Source organism: Cryptomeria japonica, chromosome 7, assembly GCF_030272615.1.
Source record: "Cryptomeria japonica chromosome 7, Sugi_1.0, whole genome shotgun sequence".
Taxonomy (NCBI): domain Eukaryota; kingdom Viridiplantae; phylum Streptophyta; class Pinopsida; order Cupressales; family Cupressaceae; genus Cryptomeria; species Cryptomeria japonica.
The window spans coordinates 292,194,914-292,216,859 of record NC_081411.1 but is presented as its reverse complement, the minus strand read 5'-3'; the positions used below and the strand labels follow the sequence as shown (position 1 = coordinate 292,216,859).

The 21,946-nt window shown below is 36.5% G+C and overlaps 1 protein-coding gene across 1 annotated transcript; it reads left to right on the top strand.

The window, feature by feature from the left end:
* Positions 1-18,072: 18,072 nt before the first annotated feature.
* LOC131037083 (L-type lectin-domain containing receptor kinase IX.1-like) lies at positions 18,073-19,272 on the top strand. Its single transcript, XM_057969119.2, has one exon. The coding sequence runs from the start codon at positions 18,073-18,075 to the stop codon at positions 19,270-19,272; it is 1,200 nt and encodes a 399-aa protein (XP_057825102.2).
* Positions 19,273-21,946: the final 2,674 nt, after the last annotated feature.

The window sequence follows — 21,946 nt, the reverse complement described above, 5'->3', positions numbered from 1 at the left end:
TAAATGGATGAAATTTACACATGTTAAGTTTAAGAATGCAAAATTATTTATACATTTCACTAATTACATTATTTTTATTAAGAACCGACAAAACGTTATTAGATATATAACCTTTTTAGTTCAAAGTGCTAAATTTTGAAGATATGCATATTTGCATGTGTTGTTTTTAGGTTCAAAGCACAAAATTTTGAAGATCTAAATATTTCTTGCAATAAGGAATAAGAGGACTAGATCAAGGTTGTATGATCGTAAAAGGGATGATAAGATGAAAGGTCATACATTAAGTAGTCAACAACAATCTATTGTTGTTCAAGATCAACCTGATGATGCTCAAGAAACATCTACTTGGGTAGGAGATGAATTTTTTTTTTTGGTATGAAAAATTTGATGAAAATGGATGAAGATAATCTTTTCAATGAAATTCCATCTAAAAATATGATACCTGAAAGCACATTAAAATTGCATTGTAAGAATTTGTGGGATGATTATTTTAAAAATAAGTCAATGGTTCGAAGAGCACAATTATTTGCTAAGTTATTTAGGAAAAGGGAAATGAAAGTTGTTTTGGACTTGTTGAGTGTTGGTAATAAGAAAAGTTCTAGTGATACATTAGTAAAAGAAACTATAATTGAAAAATTACAAGAAGCATTGAATTGTATTGAGAGCACAAGTGGAGGTGTTGATTTAAGTGTTGCACGTAGAGCATTGATGACTATGATTACTAGTAAGGAATTGACTCGTAAAAAACAAGTTAATGCAATTTCTTAATTAATGAATGTATCTAGAAGAATTGTTGAAAGATACATTAGGAAGAGAAATATGTTGGATGAAAACATCAAAAAGAATTGTGTAAATATCTGTAGGGTTCCTAAAAAAGACAGAATTTCTGAAGATGTAAAGAGGCAGGTCATTGATTATTAGACCAACCAATCTCGTGTTTCTTCCAATAGAAGGGATAACTATATAGATGATAGATGAAGATGGTAAAAATATTACACATCCAAAACATTTCTTAGATACAACATAAAGTGAATTATTTGAAGCATTCAAGAAAGAATTTTCAGAGGTAAAGATTTGCCAAAGGATGTTTGAGAGATTTTGTCCTTGCTTTGTACGCATAAATAAGGTACGTGAAACTTGTTGTTGTTGAAATCATGTTGAATTTCATCTACAGTTGCAATCATATAAGAAGTTCATGGCAACAATTAATCCAAATCTAGTCATTCTTACAAGTACAACACAATTTGTGAAGTCTATTTTATGTGATAGATTAGAAGATTCTAATGAGTTCAAAAGACAATGTATAAAAGGTGAATGCAATGATTGTGGATTTTTAAGTAAGTTTGTGTTGTAAACTGAGAATATTGATATTCATGCACTAGTTATATGGAAGAGATTTGAATATGAGACATATCAAAGTAAGTCAGGAACTGAATCCAAAAAAAATATGTTGAAAGAGAGTGAATTGCCCTACATTCAGTTTATAAATAGATTTCGTAATATGATATATCCACATATCCAACATTATCATGGTGTAAGGTGGTAGGCTAAACAATTTCGTGATTCAAAGAATTGTTTTCCACCAAGTTGTATTCTTTCAATTGTAGATTTCTCTGAGAACTATACATTTAGTCCTCACACATAAATTCAAAGTCAATATTATCATTTTGATCAAGTTGCAATATTTGTACAAGTATGCTATAGACATGCACAATTTCATGTGGATGGTATAGAGAGTACTGAAAATGAACGCATTATCATCAAGGACGACCATTTATATATCAGTGATGATACGTGTCATGATAGGAGCTATGTAGCACATTGTTTTGGAATGTTTTTTAAACATATTAAAGATCGTGGGATAGAATGTACACAACATTGGATTTGGTCAAATGGATGTGTTGGTAAGTACATTAGATTCGAAATTGATTATTTAATTTATTTATTTTTTAATATATATGATTTGATTGTATATAATAGGTCAAAAGTTTAAATATATATATTTAATATATATGTTATTCATGTTAGGGCAATTTAAGTCTACAAAAGATTTTAACTGGTTATCCCTACAACATGCTCGACGTAGCATAAACTTTTTGTGGAACTTCTTTGAGAGTGGACATGGAAAAGGAGAGCATGATGGAGCAGGAGCATGTGTGAAGTGTGCACTTCACCAACATGAACTTGCAGGTAAAATGTCTTCATAGATTAATTTAAATATATGTGTGTGTGTGTGTGTGTGTGTGTGTGTGTGTGGGTTGTCCAATTTTCTAAAGAAAGAGCTTTTGTATAGGTAACACCATACTTAGTTCTAATGATATTATTGAATGGTGCAAAAAACATTTTGCTGGTCATGATACAACTTACAACAAGCATTATTTTTGGGAAGTTAAAGGTATATTATATATATAAAAAAAATTTCTTTAAAATTCTTGGTGTTCTTGAATTTTTTAAAAAATTCAAGTGTATATACATATAAAATCTCTTAAACATTCTTGGATAAGCATGCGCTCATCTGCCATAAAGGATCTATGTCATGCATGTGTGTAAAATCCATCGACAATGGTATGTCTGCTAGAACATATGGATCATCACTCGCTGATGCATCATGAATGATAGTATGAGAGCGCAACAAATATCAACCCAACCGATCTGATGTCATCTCATCCACCTGTGTGGCTATATTAGCAATACTTGAAAATATGGCCTGTCGAGTGTCATCTAGCACACTATTTGTGGCATGTGCTAGGTCCATACTCTTGGGAAGAACCACAACGTTCTAACACATGCGTGACCCCTTAGGACCACATATGACCGCTTGTGACAACATTTGGTCTTTTGTGGTCCTAATAGGTCCTAAGGGGTGGACATGTGTCGCAAGGGGTCCTAAGTGGTCCTAAGGGGTCACGCATCTGTTAGAAAACATGTGTCACCCCTTAAGACCACATATGACCCCTTGCGACAACATTTGGTCCTATGTGGTCCTAATAGGTCCTAAGGGGTGCACATGTGTTGCAAGTGCCATTAAGTGGTCCTATGGGGTCACGCATGTGTTCTAACACATGCGTGACCCCTTAAGACCACATATGACCCCTTATGACAACATTTGGTCTTTTGTGGTCCTAATAGGTCCTAAGGGGTGGACATGTGTCTCAAGGGGCCTTAAGTGGTCCTAAGGGGCCACGCATGTGTTCTAACACATGCATGACCCCTTAGGACCACTTAAGGCCCCTTGCAACAACATTTGGTCCTATGTGGTCCTAATAGGTCCTAGGGGGTGCACATGTGTCACAAGGGGCCTTAAGTGGTCCTAAGGGGTCACGCATGTGTTAGAACACATGCATGACCCCTTAGAACCATTTATAGCCCCTTGCAACACCATTTGATCTTATGTGGTCATAATAGGTCCTAAGGGATCCACATGTGTAGCAAGGGGCCTTTAGTGGTCCTAAGGGGTCATGCATATATTCTAACACATGTGTGACCCCTAAGGACCTCTTAAGGCCCCTTGCGACAACATTTGGTCCTATGTGGTCCTAATAGGTCCCAAGGGGTGCATATGTGTCACAAGGGGCCTTAAGTTGTCCTAAGGGGTCACACATGTGTTAGAACACATATGACCCCTTAGGACCACATATGACCCCTTGCAAAAACATTTGGTCCTATGTGGTCCTCATATGTCCTAAGGGGTGCAAATGTGTCAGAAGTGGCCTTAAGTGGTCGTAAGAGGTCACGCATGTGTTAGAACACATGTGTGACCCCTTAGGACCACATATGACCCCTTGCGACAACATTTGGTCTTTTGTGGTCCTAATAGGTCCTAAGGGGTACACATGTGTCACAAGGGGCCTTAAGTGGTCCTAAGGGGCCATGCATGTGTTCTAACACATGTGTGACCCCTTAGGACCACATATGACCCCTTGCGACAAAATTTGGTCTTTTGTAGTCCTAATAGGTCCTAGGGGATGGACATGTGTTGCAAGGCGCCTTAAGTGGTCCTAAGGGGTCATGCATGTATGAGAACAGTGTGACCCCTTAGGACCACATATGACCCCCTACAACAACATTTGGTCCTATGTGGTCCTAATAGTTTCTAAGGGGTGCACAAGTGTCGCAAGGCACCTTACATTGTCCTAACGGGTCACCCATGTGTTTTAACACATGTGTGACCTTTTAGGATGACATATGACCCCTTGCAACAAAATTTGGTAATTTGTGCTCCTAATAGGTCCTAAGGGGTGTCCATGTGTCACAAGGGGTCTTAAGTTTTCCCAAGGGGTCACGCATGTGTTAGAACACATGTGTGACCCTTTAGGACCACATATGACCCCTCGTGACAACATTTGGTCCTATGTGGTCCTAATAGGACCTAAGGGGTGCACATGTGTCGCAAGGGGCCTTAAGTGGTCCTGACGGGTCACACATGTGTTCTAACACATGTGTGACCCCTTAGGACCACATATGAGCCCTTGTGACAACATTTGGTCTTTTGTGGTCCTAATAGGTCCTAATGGGTGGACATGTGTCGCAAGGGGCCTTAAGTGGTCCTAAGGGGTCATGCATGTGTTCTAACACATGTGTGACCCCTTAGGACCACTTAAGGCCCCTTGCAACAACATTTGGTCCTATGCGGTCGTAATAGGTCCTAAGGGGTGCATGTGTCACAAGGAGCCTTAAGTGGTCAGAAGGGGTCATGCATGTGTTAGAACACATGCGTGACCCATTAGGACCACATATGGCCCCTTGCAATAGCATTTGGTCTTATGTGGTTAGAATAGGTCCTAAGGGGTGCACATGTGTAGCAAGAGGCCTTTAGTGGTCCTAAGGGGTTATGCATGTGTTCTAACACATGTGTGACCCCTTAGGACTACTTAAGGCACCTTCCGACAAAATTTGGTCCTATGTGGTCCTAATAGGTCCTAAGGGGTGCACATGTGTCGCAAGGGGCCTTAAGTGGTCCTAAGGGGTTATGCATGTGTTATAACACATGTGTGACCCCTTAGGACCACATATGACCCCTTGCGACAACATTTGGTCTTTTGTGATCCTAATAGGTCCTAAGGGGTGCACATGTGTCACAAGGGGCATTAAGTGGTCCTAAGGGGTCACGCATGTGTTCTAACACATGTGTGACCCCTTAGGAAACACATGTGTGACCCCTTAGGACCACATATGACCCCTTGCGACAACATTTGGTCTTTTGTGGTCCTAGTAGGTCTTAAAAGGTGGACATGTGTCGCACGGGGCGTTAAGTGGTCCTAAGGGGTCACACATGTGTTAGAGCACATGTGTGACCCCTTAGGACCACCTATGATCCCTTGCAACACCATTTGGTCCTATGTGGTCCTACTAGGTCCGAAGGGGTGCACATATGTCGCAAGGGGCCTTAATGGTCCTAAGGGGTCACGCATGTGTTTGCCATCCGTGTCGCACCTAAGGAATAGGTGATTTGCCGCTCGAATCAATCAGGGTGGAGTCGGTGTGAGAATGAATTGGGTGCAGTAGATAGGTCCTGATATGATGTGTTCCAACGATCTCTCTAATCCAATTCATGGGAGGGAAACGGAGAGCTGGACATGGGGATGCGCTGGCTCCTGTGGTGCAAGGGGCCTTAAGTGGTCCTAAGGGGTCACGCATGTGTTCTAACACATGCGTGACCCCTTAGGACCATTAAGGCCCCTTGTGACACATGTGCACCCCTTAGGACCTATTAGCACCACATATTACCAAATATTGTTGCAAGGGGCCTTAAGTGGTCCTAAGGGGTCACACATGTGTTAGAACACAGGCGTGACCCCTTAGGGCCACTAAAGGCCCCTTGCGACAATATTTGGTCCTATGTGGTCCTAAAAGGTCCTAAGCGGTGCACATGTGTCACAAGGGGCCTTAAGTGGTCCTAAGGGGTCACGCATGTATGCGTGACCCCTTAAGACCACATATGACCCCTTGCAACATCATTTGGTCCTATATCATCCTAATAGGTCCTAAGTGGTGCACATGTGTCACAAGGGGCCTTAAGTGGTCCTAAGGGGTCACGCATGTGTTAGAACACATGCGTGACCCCTTAGGACCACATATGACCCCTTGTGACAATATTTGGTCTTTTGTGGTCCTAATAGGTCCTAAGGGGTGCACATGTCTCACAAGGGGCCTTAAGTAGTCCTAAGGGGTCACGCATGTGTTCTAACACGTGTGACCCCTTAGGACAACATATGACCCCTTGCAACAACATTTGGTCTTTTGTGGTCCTAATAGGTCCTAAGTGGTGGACATGTGTCACAAGGGGCCTTAAGTGGTCGTAAGGGGTCACGCATGTGTTACAACACATGTGTGACCCCTTAGGACCTTATATGACCCCTTGTGACAATATTTGGTCCTATGTTGTCCTAATAGGTCCTAAGGGGTGCACATGTATCACAGGGGGCCTTAAGTGGTCCTAAGGGTTCATGCATGTGTTTTAACACATGCGTGACTCCTTAGCACCACATATGACCCCTTGTGACAACATTTGGTCTTTTGTGGTCCTAGTAGGTCCTAAGGGGTGGACATGTGTCACAAGTGGCCTTAAGTGGTCGTAAGGGGTCACACATGTGTTAGAACACATGCGTTACTCCTTAGGACCACATGTGACCCCTTGCAACACCATTTTGTCCTATGTGGTCCTAATAGGTCATAAGGGGTGCACATGTGTCGCAATGGGCCTTAAGTGGTCCTAAGGGGTCACGCATGTGTTCTAACACATGCATGACCCCTTAGGACCACATATGACCCCTTGTGACAATATTTGGTCTTTTATGTTCTTAATATGTCCTAAGGGGTGGATATGTGTCACAAGGGGCCTTAAGTGGTCCTAAGGGGTCACACGTGTTAGAACACATGTGTGACCCTTTCAGACCACATATGACCCCTTGCGACACCATTTGGTCCTATGTGGTCCTAATAGGTCCTAAGAGGTGCACATGTGTCACAAGGGGCCTTAAGTGGTCCTAAGGGGTCACGCATTTGTTAGAACACATGTGTGACCCCTTAGGACCACATATGGCCCCTTGTGACACCATTTGGTCTTATGTAGTCATAATAGGTCCTACGGGGTGCACGTGTGTAGGAAGGGGCCTTTAGTGGTCCTAAGGAGTCATATAAAATAATTATATACTCCTTATGATGTATACATACACATACATACATACATAAACCTTCAGACATGCTATGAGTGGTTGTTTGTGGTCACGAGGGGTCACACATGTGTGTGACCCCTCAGGACCACACACGACCCCTCATAAGATGTCTTGAGGTGTATGTATGTCCACCTCAAGATATGCTATGAGTGGTCATTTGTGGTCCTAAGGGGTCACACATGTATCTGACCACATGTGTGACCCCTCAGGACCACACATGACCCCTCATAGCATGACTTGAGGTGTATGTATGTCCTAAGGCGTATATAATTATTTTATGTGTATTTATGTATGTATGCACGTATGTATTTATGTATGTGTATGTACATGTATGTGTGTATGTATGTATGTAGACATAGGTATGTATGTGTATATATTTTTATGTATGTGTATGTCCTAAGATGTACATATAATTATTTTACATCTATGTATGTGCATGTATGTAGGTAGGTATTTATGTTTGTGTATGTTTGTATGTAGGTTTGTATGTAGGTTTGTATGTATGTGTATGTAGGTGTATGTATGTATGTGTACGTATGTATGTAGGTTTTATATGTATGTATGTGTATGTATTTACATATGTATGTGTGTATTTATTTTCTAATATTCTAAACTAATATGATAGAATATATACAAAAAATATATTTTTTAAAAAAAATTAAAAAAAACTATTTTCTATTAAAAACGATTTAAAAAAAAATAATATAAATTAATATGTTAAAATAAATACATTTAAAAAAAAAAAAGGTACTTACCACCAAAACCCTTTCGGCTGGATCTCTGAGACTTTTTGCACCCTCCTTCTTAACTCCAAGCCGCTCAATACAAAATGAGCGGCTTGGGCAGATTTCGACACCTATATAGGGCAAGGGTTTTCCGGCCGGAAACTCCTTGCCACAATAGCGCAACCATCTATGGTCCATCATTAATTATGAAGGGTGTATTAACTAAAGATTAGAGCGGTTCACATGAATAAATCACAATATACAAGCTTGATGAATTATAAGTTGGATTCTTAAGTTTTTCTGCATGGTGAGTATCCATTTGTTACTTGTGGAATTAGTCACTGTATAGAAAACTTGTGAACTTCTTTTGAGATTTGCTGATTTTATAGCATTGAATTGGGGAAAATTTTAGAGTCTTCGGTAATGATGAGAGTCCTTTTATTTTAAAGCCAAAAATCAATGACATAATAATAATCCATGTAAGTCACAACACTAACTATGAGCTTTCTAAAAAATTGTAATATTACATGTACCATACAAACAAGTTCAACTACTCTACTTCAGACGAATTATAGGCATACTAAATTAAATATACAAGATTGATTTATCAATTATGTTTATGCAGTTAATTAAATAATAATGCACTAGATATATTTGTCTCATCAAAATTGGGCTGGCATATTGCGGGCCACAAGTAGTAAAAATCCTGATTGTTCTATCCAATTGAAACATATTTAATTTACTAGTTTGCACAGTTGACTTTTAATTACTCATGAAACATGCTCTAGTGTCAACAAAATATATTAGCGAATCCATAAAATTTCCTAAGAATATAACATGGATTGTGGAAATCTCATAACTTTAATCAAAATATTCATTAATCAGATTTATGCAAAATTTTATCATGTCTTTGTGACATTGGAGCCATACAACTTACAGAGTATAAAATGTAATGACAACATTGCAAATATTATTTAGCCATTTTCTGTAGGTTCTTGAAAAATTACTCTACAAGATCTAGAATTTGGAGAAGCAGATGAGATCAATGTAAGAGTGCACAGCCAAAAACACTTATTTGGAATAGTCATTTCATGAGAACAATATATCTCTTGCATTTGTTCCTTGAAGAACAACCAAAAAGTAGTTAATCTATGGTTGTTCCAATTTTCCTTTGTCAAATAAATAAAATCTGGAAGCTTAAACCATTGTAAGTAGTCTCAAGAGAAGAGAGTACAGTATCTAAGGTTTGAGAAGAGTGCGGAATTATACAAAGAATATCTAGTGTAAACATTTTTAGGTCTTTTGTAGCCTTTTAAATGAAAATATTAGAATTGTTTGGCTACTCTCAAAATTTTAACTTTACTAATTTATATTGGGCAATTATAATTTTACTTTGTTTATTTCATATCTTGGTAAAAAGTAATAACCTCAAGATCATGGGAAGGAAAATAAACATAAAATTCATTTCACAGTTCAAATCTAACACTAGTATTAGAATGATAATGATAGATAAAACCACAAAACCAATGCCTACATTTGATAGATAACAACAACAAAAAAAATTAAATGAAATGAAATAAAACACAAGCAAGAATGATTTGGCTATGTACAAATTTTCCAACCTCAACTCATAAATAGCACTTACATTGGACCTTAAAACATGTCACTAAAAATACACACTAAGAAGTTTGATGGAAAGGATTGGGTCACCTTGATTAATCATATGGATGTTTTTCTTATGTATATCAAATTCTATTTGGGTAATATTTAAAACTTGAATAATTTGTTTGGTATCAATGTTTATATAGCCAAACAAAAAGACTTTCAATGTCACTTAATTAGTTTTTACATAAGAGCTCCAAATGCACTATGATATTATTGTGACAAAATTTACTTTAATCAATTTACTAACCTATGACAAAAAACTTAATCACAATTATGAACCTAATATTTAATTTTTTAAATATGAAAGCTTGTAGAATGAAAATGGATTTTAATTTTAATTTGCTCTAAATTTCAAATAAATTAAAGTCCATGAATTATAGGAAAAATAATTTACTTGGCTACTAATGTGGTTTTAACTTATTCTGAAATTAACTGCACAAAAAGACTGCAATCTTCATTATGTACATTCATTAGACATATTGTAAAAATATGAATTATAATAAGCCCATCGCATGAATAATGAGTGGCAAAGTCGATGAATTCGTAGGATTCATAAGAATCTTTACCTGTCACTTGAGAGCACTGTGCCATTCATGGTGTTTCAGAGTTCTCTCCCTCAGCTTGTGGCCCTTGTATTGGGTTCTGTAGGGAATGCACCAAAATAAAACTATAATATGACACACTATTTAATTAAGAGAAACTTTAATTGTTATCTCTATAGTTAAAGAAGCATCTAAAAGAAAGAACAAATAATCTTTAATTTTTTATATCTAGATAAAATCTAAATATAATACTAGATAAGATTGTAAATAATAATGTTAATCAAAATACAAGTTGCTCAATTTATTCAGTTCTATTAATGATGGTATTTTTCAATGATAAGCACTAAAATATATATTTTTTAATTTTTATTAAGGATTTTCAATTCTCATGAATCCCTCCAAAAGTATCTTTTTGCAATAGAAATAGTTGAAAAATAATTAAAATTAATCAATCTTTTATGCAGAAAAAATTAAACTGTTGAAAATTAAGATATCTTGAAAACACATATTAGAAACACATATTAGATTAAAGCATATACTAAGATATCGAAAATAAATGTAAACAGTATGTTATTTGTTTGTCTACAAGATTTTCCAGAACATAATTTGGTGATAGGAAAATCATCCTACCATCACCAAATTTTACTTAAACATAAATTTTACCATTATTAATTAATGTTACCACAAACAATTAATGTTACCATAATTAATTAAACCCTTCACTGGTGTTCAAGTATAAGGGTCTCAGGTGTGGTAATTTTTCGAAAAGCCACGTGTATCAAAGACAACAGCTGCCAGAAGCCTTCAAAACAACAGTTGCCAATCTGCTTCGTGTCAGCTGTGTTGGCTATTTTTGCATACATAGGACAAGTTGCAAATAATCAAAACACAGTGAGGACAATTCATTTCTTTCTTTGTGAAAATGCTAATAATAATCATGTTGGGAGCTTTTAAAATTTGGAAAGAAGCATTTGCTGGCCCAAACCTTATTTCTTTTCAAGCAAAGCATTGCAAGTAACATTGCTTGTGGTCTGTTATAACTTTTTGATCGTACCCTTTAATTGTTCTCATTCATATAAATTTTTGTTAGGGTTTTTTTTAATATTATACTCTTGTAGAGCCTTGGTCACCACTGGAGCAGTTTTTTTTTTTTTTTTTTTTTTTTTGGAATACTACTAAAATGGTGAATAGTGAGAATCTATAAAACTTATAAAGTATTCTGTATGACAATTACTTGGAATAAAAATAGCACTATTATCTGAAAATGGAAGAATAGATAAATATTATTATTTAAATTACAAAAAAATATGTATTAAATTTGAACTATAGACATGCACTTTGATAAACTAAAATTCTTGAATATGATTGGTCAATATAAAAAAAAATTGCACCCAACGGATGCATACGGCAGGAACTAATAACCCCCTTTAGATAGATTGAATGCCATGCATTTTCTTCACTGAAAAAATAGTGCAAAGCATATACGTGACAATATATATGGCATGACATTGACAAGATAACATTTTTGAATAGCTAATTCAAATCACTACCAGCTGACAATAACGTCGTCTCTTCCGTTTGTTTTGAAGAACAGCTTCAAAAGGAATGGCACGTAATTTAACTTCATGAAAATGGTATTGGACATTACTAAGTCCCGCCTTTCGTTGGAACGAAATTTATTGTTCACGTATGAGACATGCGAGGTGGTTCCATTTGACAAATCACATAGATGCTAATAGTTTCCATTATAATATAATATAATAATTAATGTCATCTTTGTCGACCTGCAAGATCGAGTGTATACTACGCTCAGTCCACCAGCTGGTAGAGCGTGAATTTTTGTTGGTTTTTGTAAGGAGCCCTTTCTTCCTTATACGTACGGGCAACGATGCTCAATTGATTGTTTTAATGTGGGATTTAAGTCTGAGATAATAATATATTATTAATCTAAAACAAAATTAATGGTAAACGGTAGATTCTCAATGTTTATGTGAGATTTAAGTTTAAGATAATTGAACAAAAAAAATTTAAGCAGGGTAAGTTAGCACGTACAAACAAGCTGCTAAGTGGTGAATCAACATTTTTTAGAGAGGAATCATAATTATTTGGTTTACCTCAAATATTAGTGGGTATAGAATCATCATCAATCAAATTCTATTCAATGATAAAATACTTTTGCCCTTCACTTCTATCTATAAGTTGTTGAACAGAAATAGGCGAGTAGCTAGATCTTGATGAGGAAACCTTTCATTATGCAACGATTGAAGAGAACCATGCCTATGATAGGTAACGAAAGCCAACCAAGAGGACTAAGAGCAACCATAAGTAGCATGATTCCTTGATCTTTTAGGTTGAGAATCTTTTGACAAAAATCTCAAGTCCCTTCTAACAAGCTAACTATGTCATTGTTTGCACCCACATGGCAAGGAATAACCTTAATAGTATGTAGAAAGAGATGGAACTCTAGGAATATTACAAGAGGTACTACCTATAGCATTGTAAATTGTTGATCCTAACAATTTCACAATAGATTTAGCACCAACTTTGGCATGTATGTCTAACTATGTGTGTATGTGGCTAATTTTGAGACCGTTTTGGTAAACTAGGTTGATTCTCTTATTGTTGGGCTTTTTGTTAGAACACTTTTTTAGGACTAGGGTGTCCAATATCGCTATCCTAGGAAAATGGACTCAACTTTTGAGACATGAAAGTGAACCTTGGAATTTGTGCAATTCCAATTTTTATTGTCAACTCATCCTAAAAACTTGTACAAAAAAGGTGTAATGTGCTTGTAAATACAACTCCCTTTCCCATTTCAAAGTTTGGTTTAATATCCTAACTAGTACAATCTAATCTAGCACATTCAAGGAGAGAAAAAATAGGGAAATCTAAATAGAAAGTCGATGATTCAAACATTCATGCATTTAAGTCTATTACACATGTTATGATATTTCATATTATTAGTATGCACTAACATGTTGCAAGACTAGGGGATGACCCTTTGGTAAAATGGTTACACTACTTGCCTATAGTTCCTACAACCTACGTTCTGACCCCATGGTTCATCTCTACTGTGTTACCTTAGGGAGACCTATTAAGAAATGGTGGGGCTTCCTGACTATAGTGCCTACATCCTTGGTTCAAAACAAAAAGTTTTAGAGTGGGAATAAAGAAGATGAGCAAGACTGGAAGAGTAAAGACTGAAACTAGGGTTTCGGGTGGACAAGTTGCAAGGAAGGAGGGTGACGATGAAGGGGATTACGAGGATGATGGTAATGGTTGTGCTTTGTCTTTTGTGTGGTGGTGGGCTTCTTCTTGCTTTGTGTAGTGAATAGTATGCTATGGATTTGTGCAATGGTTGGCTTGCGGGGCTTGTTGTGGCTTCACACAATAGTGAGCATATTGTGGCCTCTCATTGTGGACAACATACTACTTTTTTTTGTTTTGTGAGGGGTGGTCTTGCTTTTGTTTCAAGCTTGGAAGGAGCTATCATTGATGATCTAGTTTCTAGATGTGAAGGCTCTATGCTTTTGGTGGAGGCCTCATTGGTGGGTTTGTTTTATTCTTGTAGATCCTCTACTATTTTTGGTAGTTGTGCTATGATTTTGTTCTTGGATGGCATGGTTGAGGTTTCTTCTACCCCTTATGAGATTTACCTCCTTATCTTTTGTGGGGTATGATTTTTCTTTGTGTTTATCTTTTCATACCCATTTTTTTTGCTCGCGTATGCAGCCTCGTTGTTTTCCCTAATCTTGAGTGGTTTCTTTTGATTTTGTTTGGAGCCATTTTTATTAGTCTCTATTTTTGGTTAAGGGTTTTATCTTGTTTTGAGAAGATGTTTGGTCTGCTGAGTTTAGATGGAGCCCGGGGATTTTTGAGGTTTTTAGTTTCCAAGTGTGGGCTTATGCTACTCCTTCTTAGTCCTTTTTTGTGTTATTCCTATGGCAGTCGAATCTTCTCCTACATAGGTCAAGATCTTTCTTGTGGAAAAAGACCAGGTTTTGGCTCTATCAACTTCATTCTTCCTCTTTGATTGCTCCTATTGACAACAATAATGACTTTGTGGGAGAGGTTGGATGTTGTTTTAAGGGGATTTTACTACTCTATCTTTGCACCATGGCTTCATGGGAGTGGGAACAACTTGTGTCTAGATATTTTTATTATTGGTTTCTTCCTCTATAGTCCCTATTCTGGTGAGGGCTTCTTATGTTGAGATGGAGATGGGCTTTGTAGAAGAGGTGGGGACTTGTTGTAAGGGGGCTTTTGATCAAACTGTCTTAATGGTCATGGTAGCCATTCTAAAACCCTTTGTGAAGGTTTGGGGAGCCTATCAAAACCATTTGTTGCTCTTCTTTGTCAAGTTCTTGGCTTCTTTGGAGGAGCTAACAATGCCCATATTTTGAAGGTTATGATCTTTTTGAAACCTAGTCACCCAAGTGTTTTCTTTATGTTATGTTTTAATTATACTAGGCCTTAAGCTTATGGTAGCTTTGCATAATTACAAAGCAATAAACTAGAAAACTTACAAGAATATTTCACTAAATATGAAAAAATAAAGAGAATGAGTGAATTTTTTTTATTAAGGATCAAATATGTTTTGAGGGGACCCAAAACCCCATACAACAAGTTTTGAAGGGACCTAAAACCCTCTAATTTTTCAAGGATTTGGTACCCAAAGAAGAATGCTACCAGAAGATACAATATAGATAATTAGCAGCCCAACCACAACCTAATGAACAAAGTAAAATCATTAGAGAACCAAGTAATAGAAGAAGTAGATCAAAGCCATACTTATACAACACCAAGAGAAATAAAATCCAAGGGTTTTTATCAAGGCTTCCTTAACTCACAACAAATACCAAGGGTTTTTCTAGGCACCCATAACCTGAGCATTTTCTAGGAAAAGATCCCATCACCATAACAACCAAATCCTTGAAAAAAAGCATAAAGGAACAATCTAGAATCAAGGGACTTTGAAAGGCTCCCCAAACCTTCATATTGGGTTTTGAAATGTCTCCTAGAACCATCAAGTTGAAGCTCCCTTCCAACACAAGTCCTCTCTGCCTCAGTAGGAAAAGGAACCACCTCATTAGGAGTTGAAAAGAAACTGACCACAAGCTAAACATGTCAAACACCATTCAATCCCACAAGATCCAAAGACAAAGGATTGAAACAACACCATTTTTCTAGAAAATTGGGTTTTAGAAAGGCTCCCAAAACCTTAAACATGAAATGAGGCACAAACCAATCATTCACCCTGCAAACAAACTCCATCAGATTCTCCACCTCCATAGGAGAAAAATGACAACTTGACCGAGTAGGAAGGATATGAAAGCAGTTACACAACCAGCCTCAAGAAGCGGGGCAGCAAGAGCCCCCAAAAGGCTCCATCCAACAACACCCAACTAACCACTCTTCCCCTCAATAGAAGAGAAATTCACCTTAATAGAACAAGTTGAGAAGGAGAGTAAGATGAGAACCAAAGTAGCAATAGAACCCTTCAAGAACAGGATAGAATCATATACTTGCACAAGGTCCATAGAGAAAGTAAAGGAAAAGCCTCCTTGGATATCAAACAGACGTTGAGGTCAAGAGGCACAAGCAAAGAAATGAGGCAAACTACAACCATAAGCAGAACCCTCACCAAAGCAGTGACTAAATAGAGGACCAAAGGCACCACAACACCCACCGAGAAAGACAAATAGGCAGGACCAACAAGCCCCAAGAGGATACCCAAAAATGCAAGAGTAGAGGGCCAAGCGAACGCCCAACACAAAGATTTGCAACCACCATCTCCAAGAAACAAGAGCAATAACTCTTGACAGCATCAGAGCCCTATCCATGACAAGATGGCCACTACCTATAGTAGATCTAGAAGGAAAAACATAACCCAAAATGGCAGGGGACTGGCAAACAACAACTTCTCCATCAAAATCTCCAACATCTCCAACACCTACCTCATCACTTGAAATCCTAGCTCCTCCACCATGCATGCGCTCCATGCAAACCTAGCAGTCGTGGTCGAAGCCTCTCCAACCCATGAAGGAGAAAGAGAGAGAAGCCCAAGGTTGAGGAAGGAAACGACCCCAGGGAACCCAAGCCAGCCTGAGAGTAACACCATCCAATGACCAGAACAAGAAGCCAACGACAAGAGCCCCAAACTAGAGAGGAACCGCCAGGGAGAAGACGCGGAACAACCCAAAGAAATGAAAGAGATGAAAGTGCAAAGAGCCCAATAACCACCAAAGCAAATAGGGTTGCAGAGCCATTCTAATCCCCACTATCCTCACTATCCTCAGCCTCTACAACCCCTACAACACTGCCATCTCTGGAAGCCCTAGAGCCCCTGCTCTTGCTCTTGCCCATTTCAAATTTCAAATATGTTAGAGAATGAGTAAATGTTTTTATATATAACAATTAACATTTTGATTTATTCAATAAGTTTGTGTGGTTCATAAGAACCAGTGAATTAATTTTTAAAATCAGAAATTTAATTTTAAACAAATTTTAAAAAATAAGAAGATTATAAAAATTTGTGAATACAGAATTAACTTAGATTAATTTTACAATTATAGATTTAAACCATAATATTTAATAATAAATATAAAGATTGAGAATGAAAAAAACACATATATATATATATAGAATTAAAGTGATTAAAATTATTTATAAAAAAATTTAGATAACAATTTTCAGGATGAGGCCTACTAAATTCTCTACTGAAAATATTTTGTTAGAAGGAAATGTTTACGTTGTTTAACATATATTTAATTCTTGTATGACAATCTCCAAAAGCAAATTTTGGAAGATTGCGGAGAGGTTGCCTAGGTTGCATGAAATATCAATTTATCTCTTATTTTTCACGATAGAGAAAAGTTAGCCATCGGACAATCCAAGGAGAGCAAACCGGCTTGAAATTCATTGAAAAGACAAGCAAATTGTATGTTGTGCCAATCTCCAAAATTAGAAACAAACTGCATAATATTAAATGCGTTGCAGAAAGACAAGGAAAGCTTCGCCATTGAACAATGTTCACGTTTTTAAACAAGCCAGCAGGAAATTCATTAGAACAACTAAGATCACCGTGCCGGAAGTTCATTGAAGAAAGTGAATTGTCTTGTCGGTATGCCGATCTTCACAACTGGAAACATAATCTTTAAATTTTGGAGGATTACGAAGAAAAAAAAGAAGATTGCGAAGAAAAAAAAAGAGATTTTTTTATAGTTCAAGATGTTGGACAGTCTGTATATAAAAATGTTATATATTATGATAATCTAAAACTAGAAAGAGATTGCATGGTATGTCATATGAAATACTAATATAAAAAATATCATGATATCTTCAAAACTAGAAAGAGAGTGCATCTTATGTTATAAATGTGATAATTGTCTGTTATGATAATCTTCAAAATTGAAAAGAGATTGCATATTATGTCATAGGAAATATCAATATCAACAATCTTGTGATAATTGTCTGCTCTGAGAAAGAGACTACATCTTATGTCATAGGAAATATCAATATCAACAATGCTGTGACAATTATCTACTATGATGATCTCCAAAATTAAATAAAGACTACATCGTATGTCATAGGAAATATCAACATAAACAATGTCTATTATGATAATGTTTAAAATAAAAAACAGACTGCATTGTATGTTATAAGAAATATCAATATCAACATCAACAATACTGTAATAATTGTCTTTTCTGATTAAAAACAGACGGCATCGTATATCATAAGAAATACGAATATAAATAATACTGTGATAATCTCAAAAAATTAAAAAGAGACTTCATCCTATATCATAGGAAATATCAATATCAGCAATGCCAGAGGCTAGACAATATGAGCGGGACATCTCTTCCTGTACATATAAATTATTGTCACTCGCTATGATTTTTTCCAACAGTGTGTCAGTTCTTTTCCTTTGATGTTATATACCCTATCCTAACCCAAAGAGTGATGGCGAACCCAGGCCTTGGCCCAACCTCTATTATTTTATTTATTATGATTCTTATTAGTGTTATCATTTTTATTATTGATATTTTGCTTCAATGGAAATGGTATGTGAGCACCAGGAAACGCTGTCAGGAGAATCCTGACAGAACGATTGAGAAGGGTGTACACTCACCTGACAGATGGATTGAGAAGAGTGTACACTCTGTGCGAGAATTTCTATATGATGAACTTGTAGCCGCAACTGGGAACTTCAGTAATGTCATTGGAGAGGGTGGTTCCGGGAAAGTCTACAAAGGCACTCTGTCCAACACAGATCGAATGGTGGCTGTTAAAAGGATAAAAGCGAATTCCGACCAAGGCAAGAAAGAGTTCGAGTCAGAAGTTATTATAAACAGTAACATTTTACACCGGAATCTTGTCAAATTTCTGGGATGGTGCCACCAGAAGGACGAATTCTACCTCGTCTACGAGTATCTCTGCGGAAACAGTCTCGACAAATATATTTTTGGTAAGCCGAGGAGTGTACTATGCTGGGTAAACAGATACAGAATAGCCTGTAACATAGCTTCTGTTCTCCATTATCTTCACGAGAACTGCCCAGAGACAATTCTGCATAGAGATATCAAGGTCGCTAATGTGATGTTGGATTCAAATCTCACAGCCAAGCTGGGGGATTTTGGTCTAGCGAGAAAGCTGAAACCTGGAAAGGAAGAGCATACCACATGTCAAGCCGGTTCATTTGGATATATGGCTCCGGAAATCTTGCAAACCGGAAAGGCCACTCGAGAATCAGATGTGTACAGCTTTGGAGCATTTGTTCTTGCAATTGCCTGCGGAAAGCAACCGGCAGACATGAGCACAGATAACCCTGGTTGCAGTTTGGTAAAGTCGGTTTGGCGCTGCAAGAGAGATGGGAGAATAGTAGATGCGGCCGATGAAAAACTTAAGGGAGTTTTCATTGTAGAGGAAATGGAGCGGCTTATGTCGGTGGGCTTGTTGTGCTGTCATCCCGACCCAACAGAAAGACCGACGATCGAAAAAGTGATGGCCATGTTGAAAACGAACGATAAATTGCCTCCTATTCCTGATGATCTATATGGTAAGCCTCTTCAACTTGAATTAGGCTCATCGTCGGTAGGGTCGTCCGACAGAAGTATTTCCAGTGTGTTCTCAACTTATTCCCATTCGAATGCAACGCTGTAGAGCTCTCTTTGGTTGTACACATTAGCATATTTGTCGACGATCGAATTATCATCTTGTTTCTCATTTTGATGTTATGCAAATTGTTAAAATATTGGGTTGTATACTTTTGTTGAATTATTATTGTCTCCCAATAGCAATCGTGATAGTTTCTTTTGATTATTCATATATAAATTTAGATATATATATTGATATATATATATATATGAAAAATATATTATTTGGTAGTCAATTTAATAATTATAATTCAAAGAATATTAATGATAATGTGTGGTTTATCACAAACTTTCATAAATATTATGGTATTTTAGAGATATTTGGGTTGACAAAATAATAAGATATTATTAATCGAAAAAAAATGACACAAAAATAAAATATGTTTTAAACATATATTTAATTCATATAAATCTTCCTCATTTTGAATTTATCGTGATAGAGTAAACTCATGGAGTAGGAAATCTTGGAAAGAAGAATGAGATGAGAATAACTTGCCATATTACATACAAAAGTAATTTATGATAGCTAAGGAGTAGTTTTTGGTTAAAATCATTAGTGTGGAGGGATGGTCAACAACGAAAAATGATGGACAACTTATTTCCTCGTTAAGGGTTCCAGTCCAAAGGAAAACAGAGGTCATAGTGGTAGAGACAATGTGGGCTATGATCCATACAAAGGGAAGGACCACAAATGATAGTCATATGGATGGGAAAGAAAGTTAATGGATAGTTATGAACCCATATCTTTGTTGTCAAGAATACAACACCATTGAAGATGATAGTTGATAGTAGGAAAAAAAAAACTAATAAAAGGAATAGTAGTGATGATTCATTATGTATTAGCTCATGAGATAGTCAACATGAGAGGTATAATACAATTTCAAAACAATCCATGAACATCATACAAGGGTAACATTCTAACACAGGCTATAGTGATAAGACCGATTATCCTATGACAATATTTATGAATAGCAACATAAGGTTATAGATCTTTATGCTACGTGAAAAATTCATGTTGGATGAATAGAAGACATCACTATTATGAGGAGCAGAGACCTGATAATACTTTCATGGACAAAACATTGAGAACCAAATGACAATCACAAGGGCCTAATAGTAGCAGTGAGTACAATGCCATGATAGAGAAAAAGGACAAAAGGCCTTGAGAGTAGTAATACAAAGATTTCTTTCTTAGATAGCACCACACAAAAGAAAGAAGCCCAAATGCAAAGAATGCATTCAAGGGTTTTTTTGGCAATACTTGAGAAATAGCAATCATTAAGGATAGTGAATACATAGCATAGAGGTCCTAAATAAAGGGTATGTGAAAGATAACAAGGTTGGCTTAATTAGTGACATACTTGTAAAATGAGAAATCATCACAATGATGTGTATGTGTTCAATAGTAATAGCTAAAATTTAATGTATAGGGCAGCCCTATGGATATAATACAAAGACTATAAGCATGCATAAAGAAGACTTGAGGCCTAAACATTCCTCTACAAATCCTATGACAATCACACATAGGGGAAAATATCACAGATTTAAAATAAAGGAATAATGCATGAGAGTTTAAAATTTATGAGTCATGATACATAATCTTTTTTATTAGACTCTTATGGCACATTGACTTCACTAAAAGCACAATCAGGACAATCCTATTTTGGGGGGCCATATGGGCACATTTTTAAAAGTTATTTCCATCCAAATTAGTCCTCAAAATATATAAGTTTTCTAACCCAATTTTAATTTTTCAATTTGGATGCTAAACAAAAAAGATGTGGCCAAAATACCCACTAGGTGTCACACAAGAAACCCAAGGATAGAGTACAAACAGAGTTCCGATAGTCAATTTTTGGATGACCAAATTATTGAATCTCTAAAACCTATCTCCAAGGAATATTCTCCTATGAATCTAGTTTACAACATAATTTCCCAGCTATTCATTGGTGTATTCTACCAATCTATTCCTATTTTATTTAAAAAATTATTTCTATTGGAGATACAACATTGAATCTACTTTTATCTCCAATTAGAATAACGTCAATCCATCTTCAAATGAAAAAGTTATCCTCATTTTTTTAACTATTTAACTAAGCAAGAATTTGAAAACTACAATGAATGTTGAGGGAAAAGATCAAATAGCCACAAATATAGCAGTGGAAAGGCACAGTCTCAAAGGGATAGGATGGCAATCTCAACCATTCATTATTGCAGCAAACAATCTCTTTAATGGTTGTGAGGTGTCACACAGTGAAAAGAGTAGTCTCCAAACAATATAGTGAAACCCTAGCCAGAGGTTGGACACAAATCAACTCAAAATTTATAGATGGCACTCCTTTATGAGAAGAAAATAATAGCGTTTCAAAGGCTAAAACTGAAACCATCAGTAAAATAAGAAGATTGTTATGATACTTTAGCAAAAAACAAAGATAGTGACACATAAAATGTGTTGTTGTGGCTCATTCATTGTTGTAGCATTCAAAGATAATGGTCTTGAAGATCAAAGAAAAGATTGTCACTTATACATTATTCAAGATAATTCATGGTCCCATGTGGCAATAGATGAAGGAAAAGAAATAAAGAGAAGAGATCAAGCGCCATACCAAATTTTTGATAAAGCTTGTGTTATGAGAGAAAGGTCAAAGCATTTCAATCAAAGATTGTAGTCCTAGAGTATC

Coding starts and splice junctions, on each gene's coding strand:
- LOC131037083 (XM_057969119.2), top strand. CDS start 18,073: ATGGCGAACCCAGGCCTTGGCCCAACCTCTATTATTTTATTTATTATG.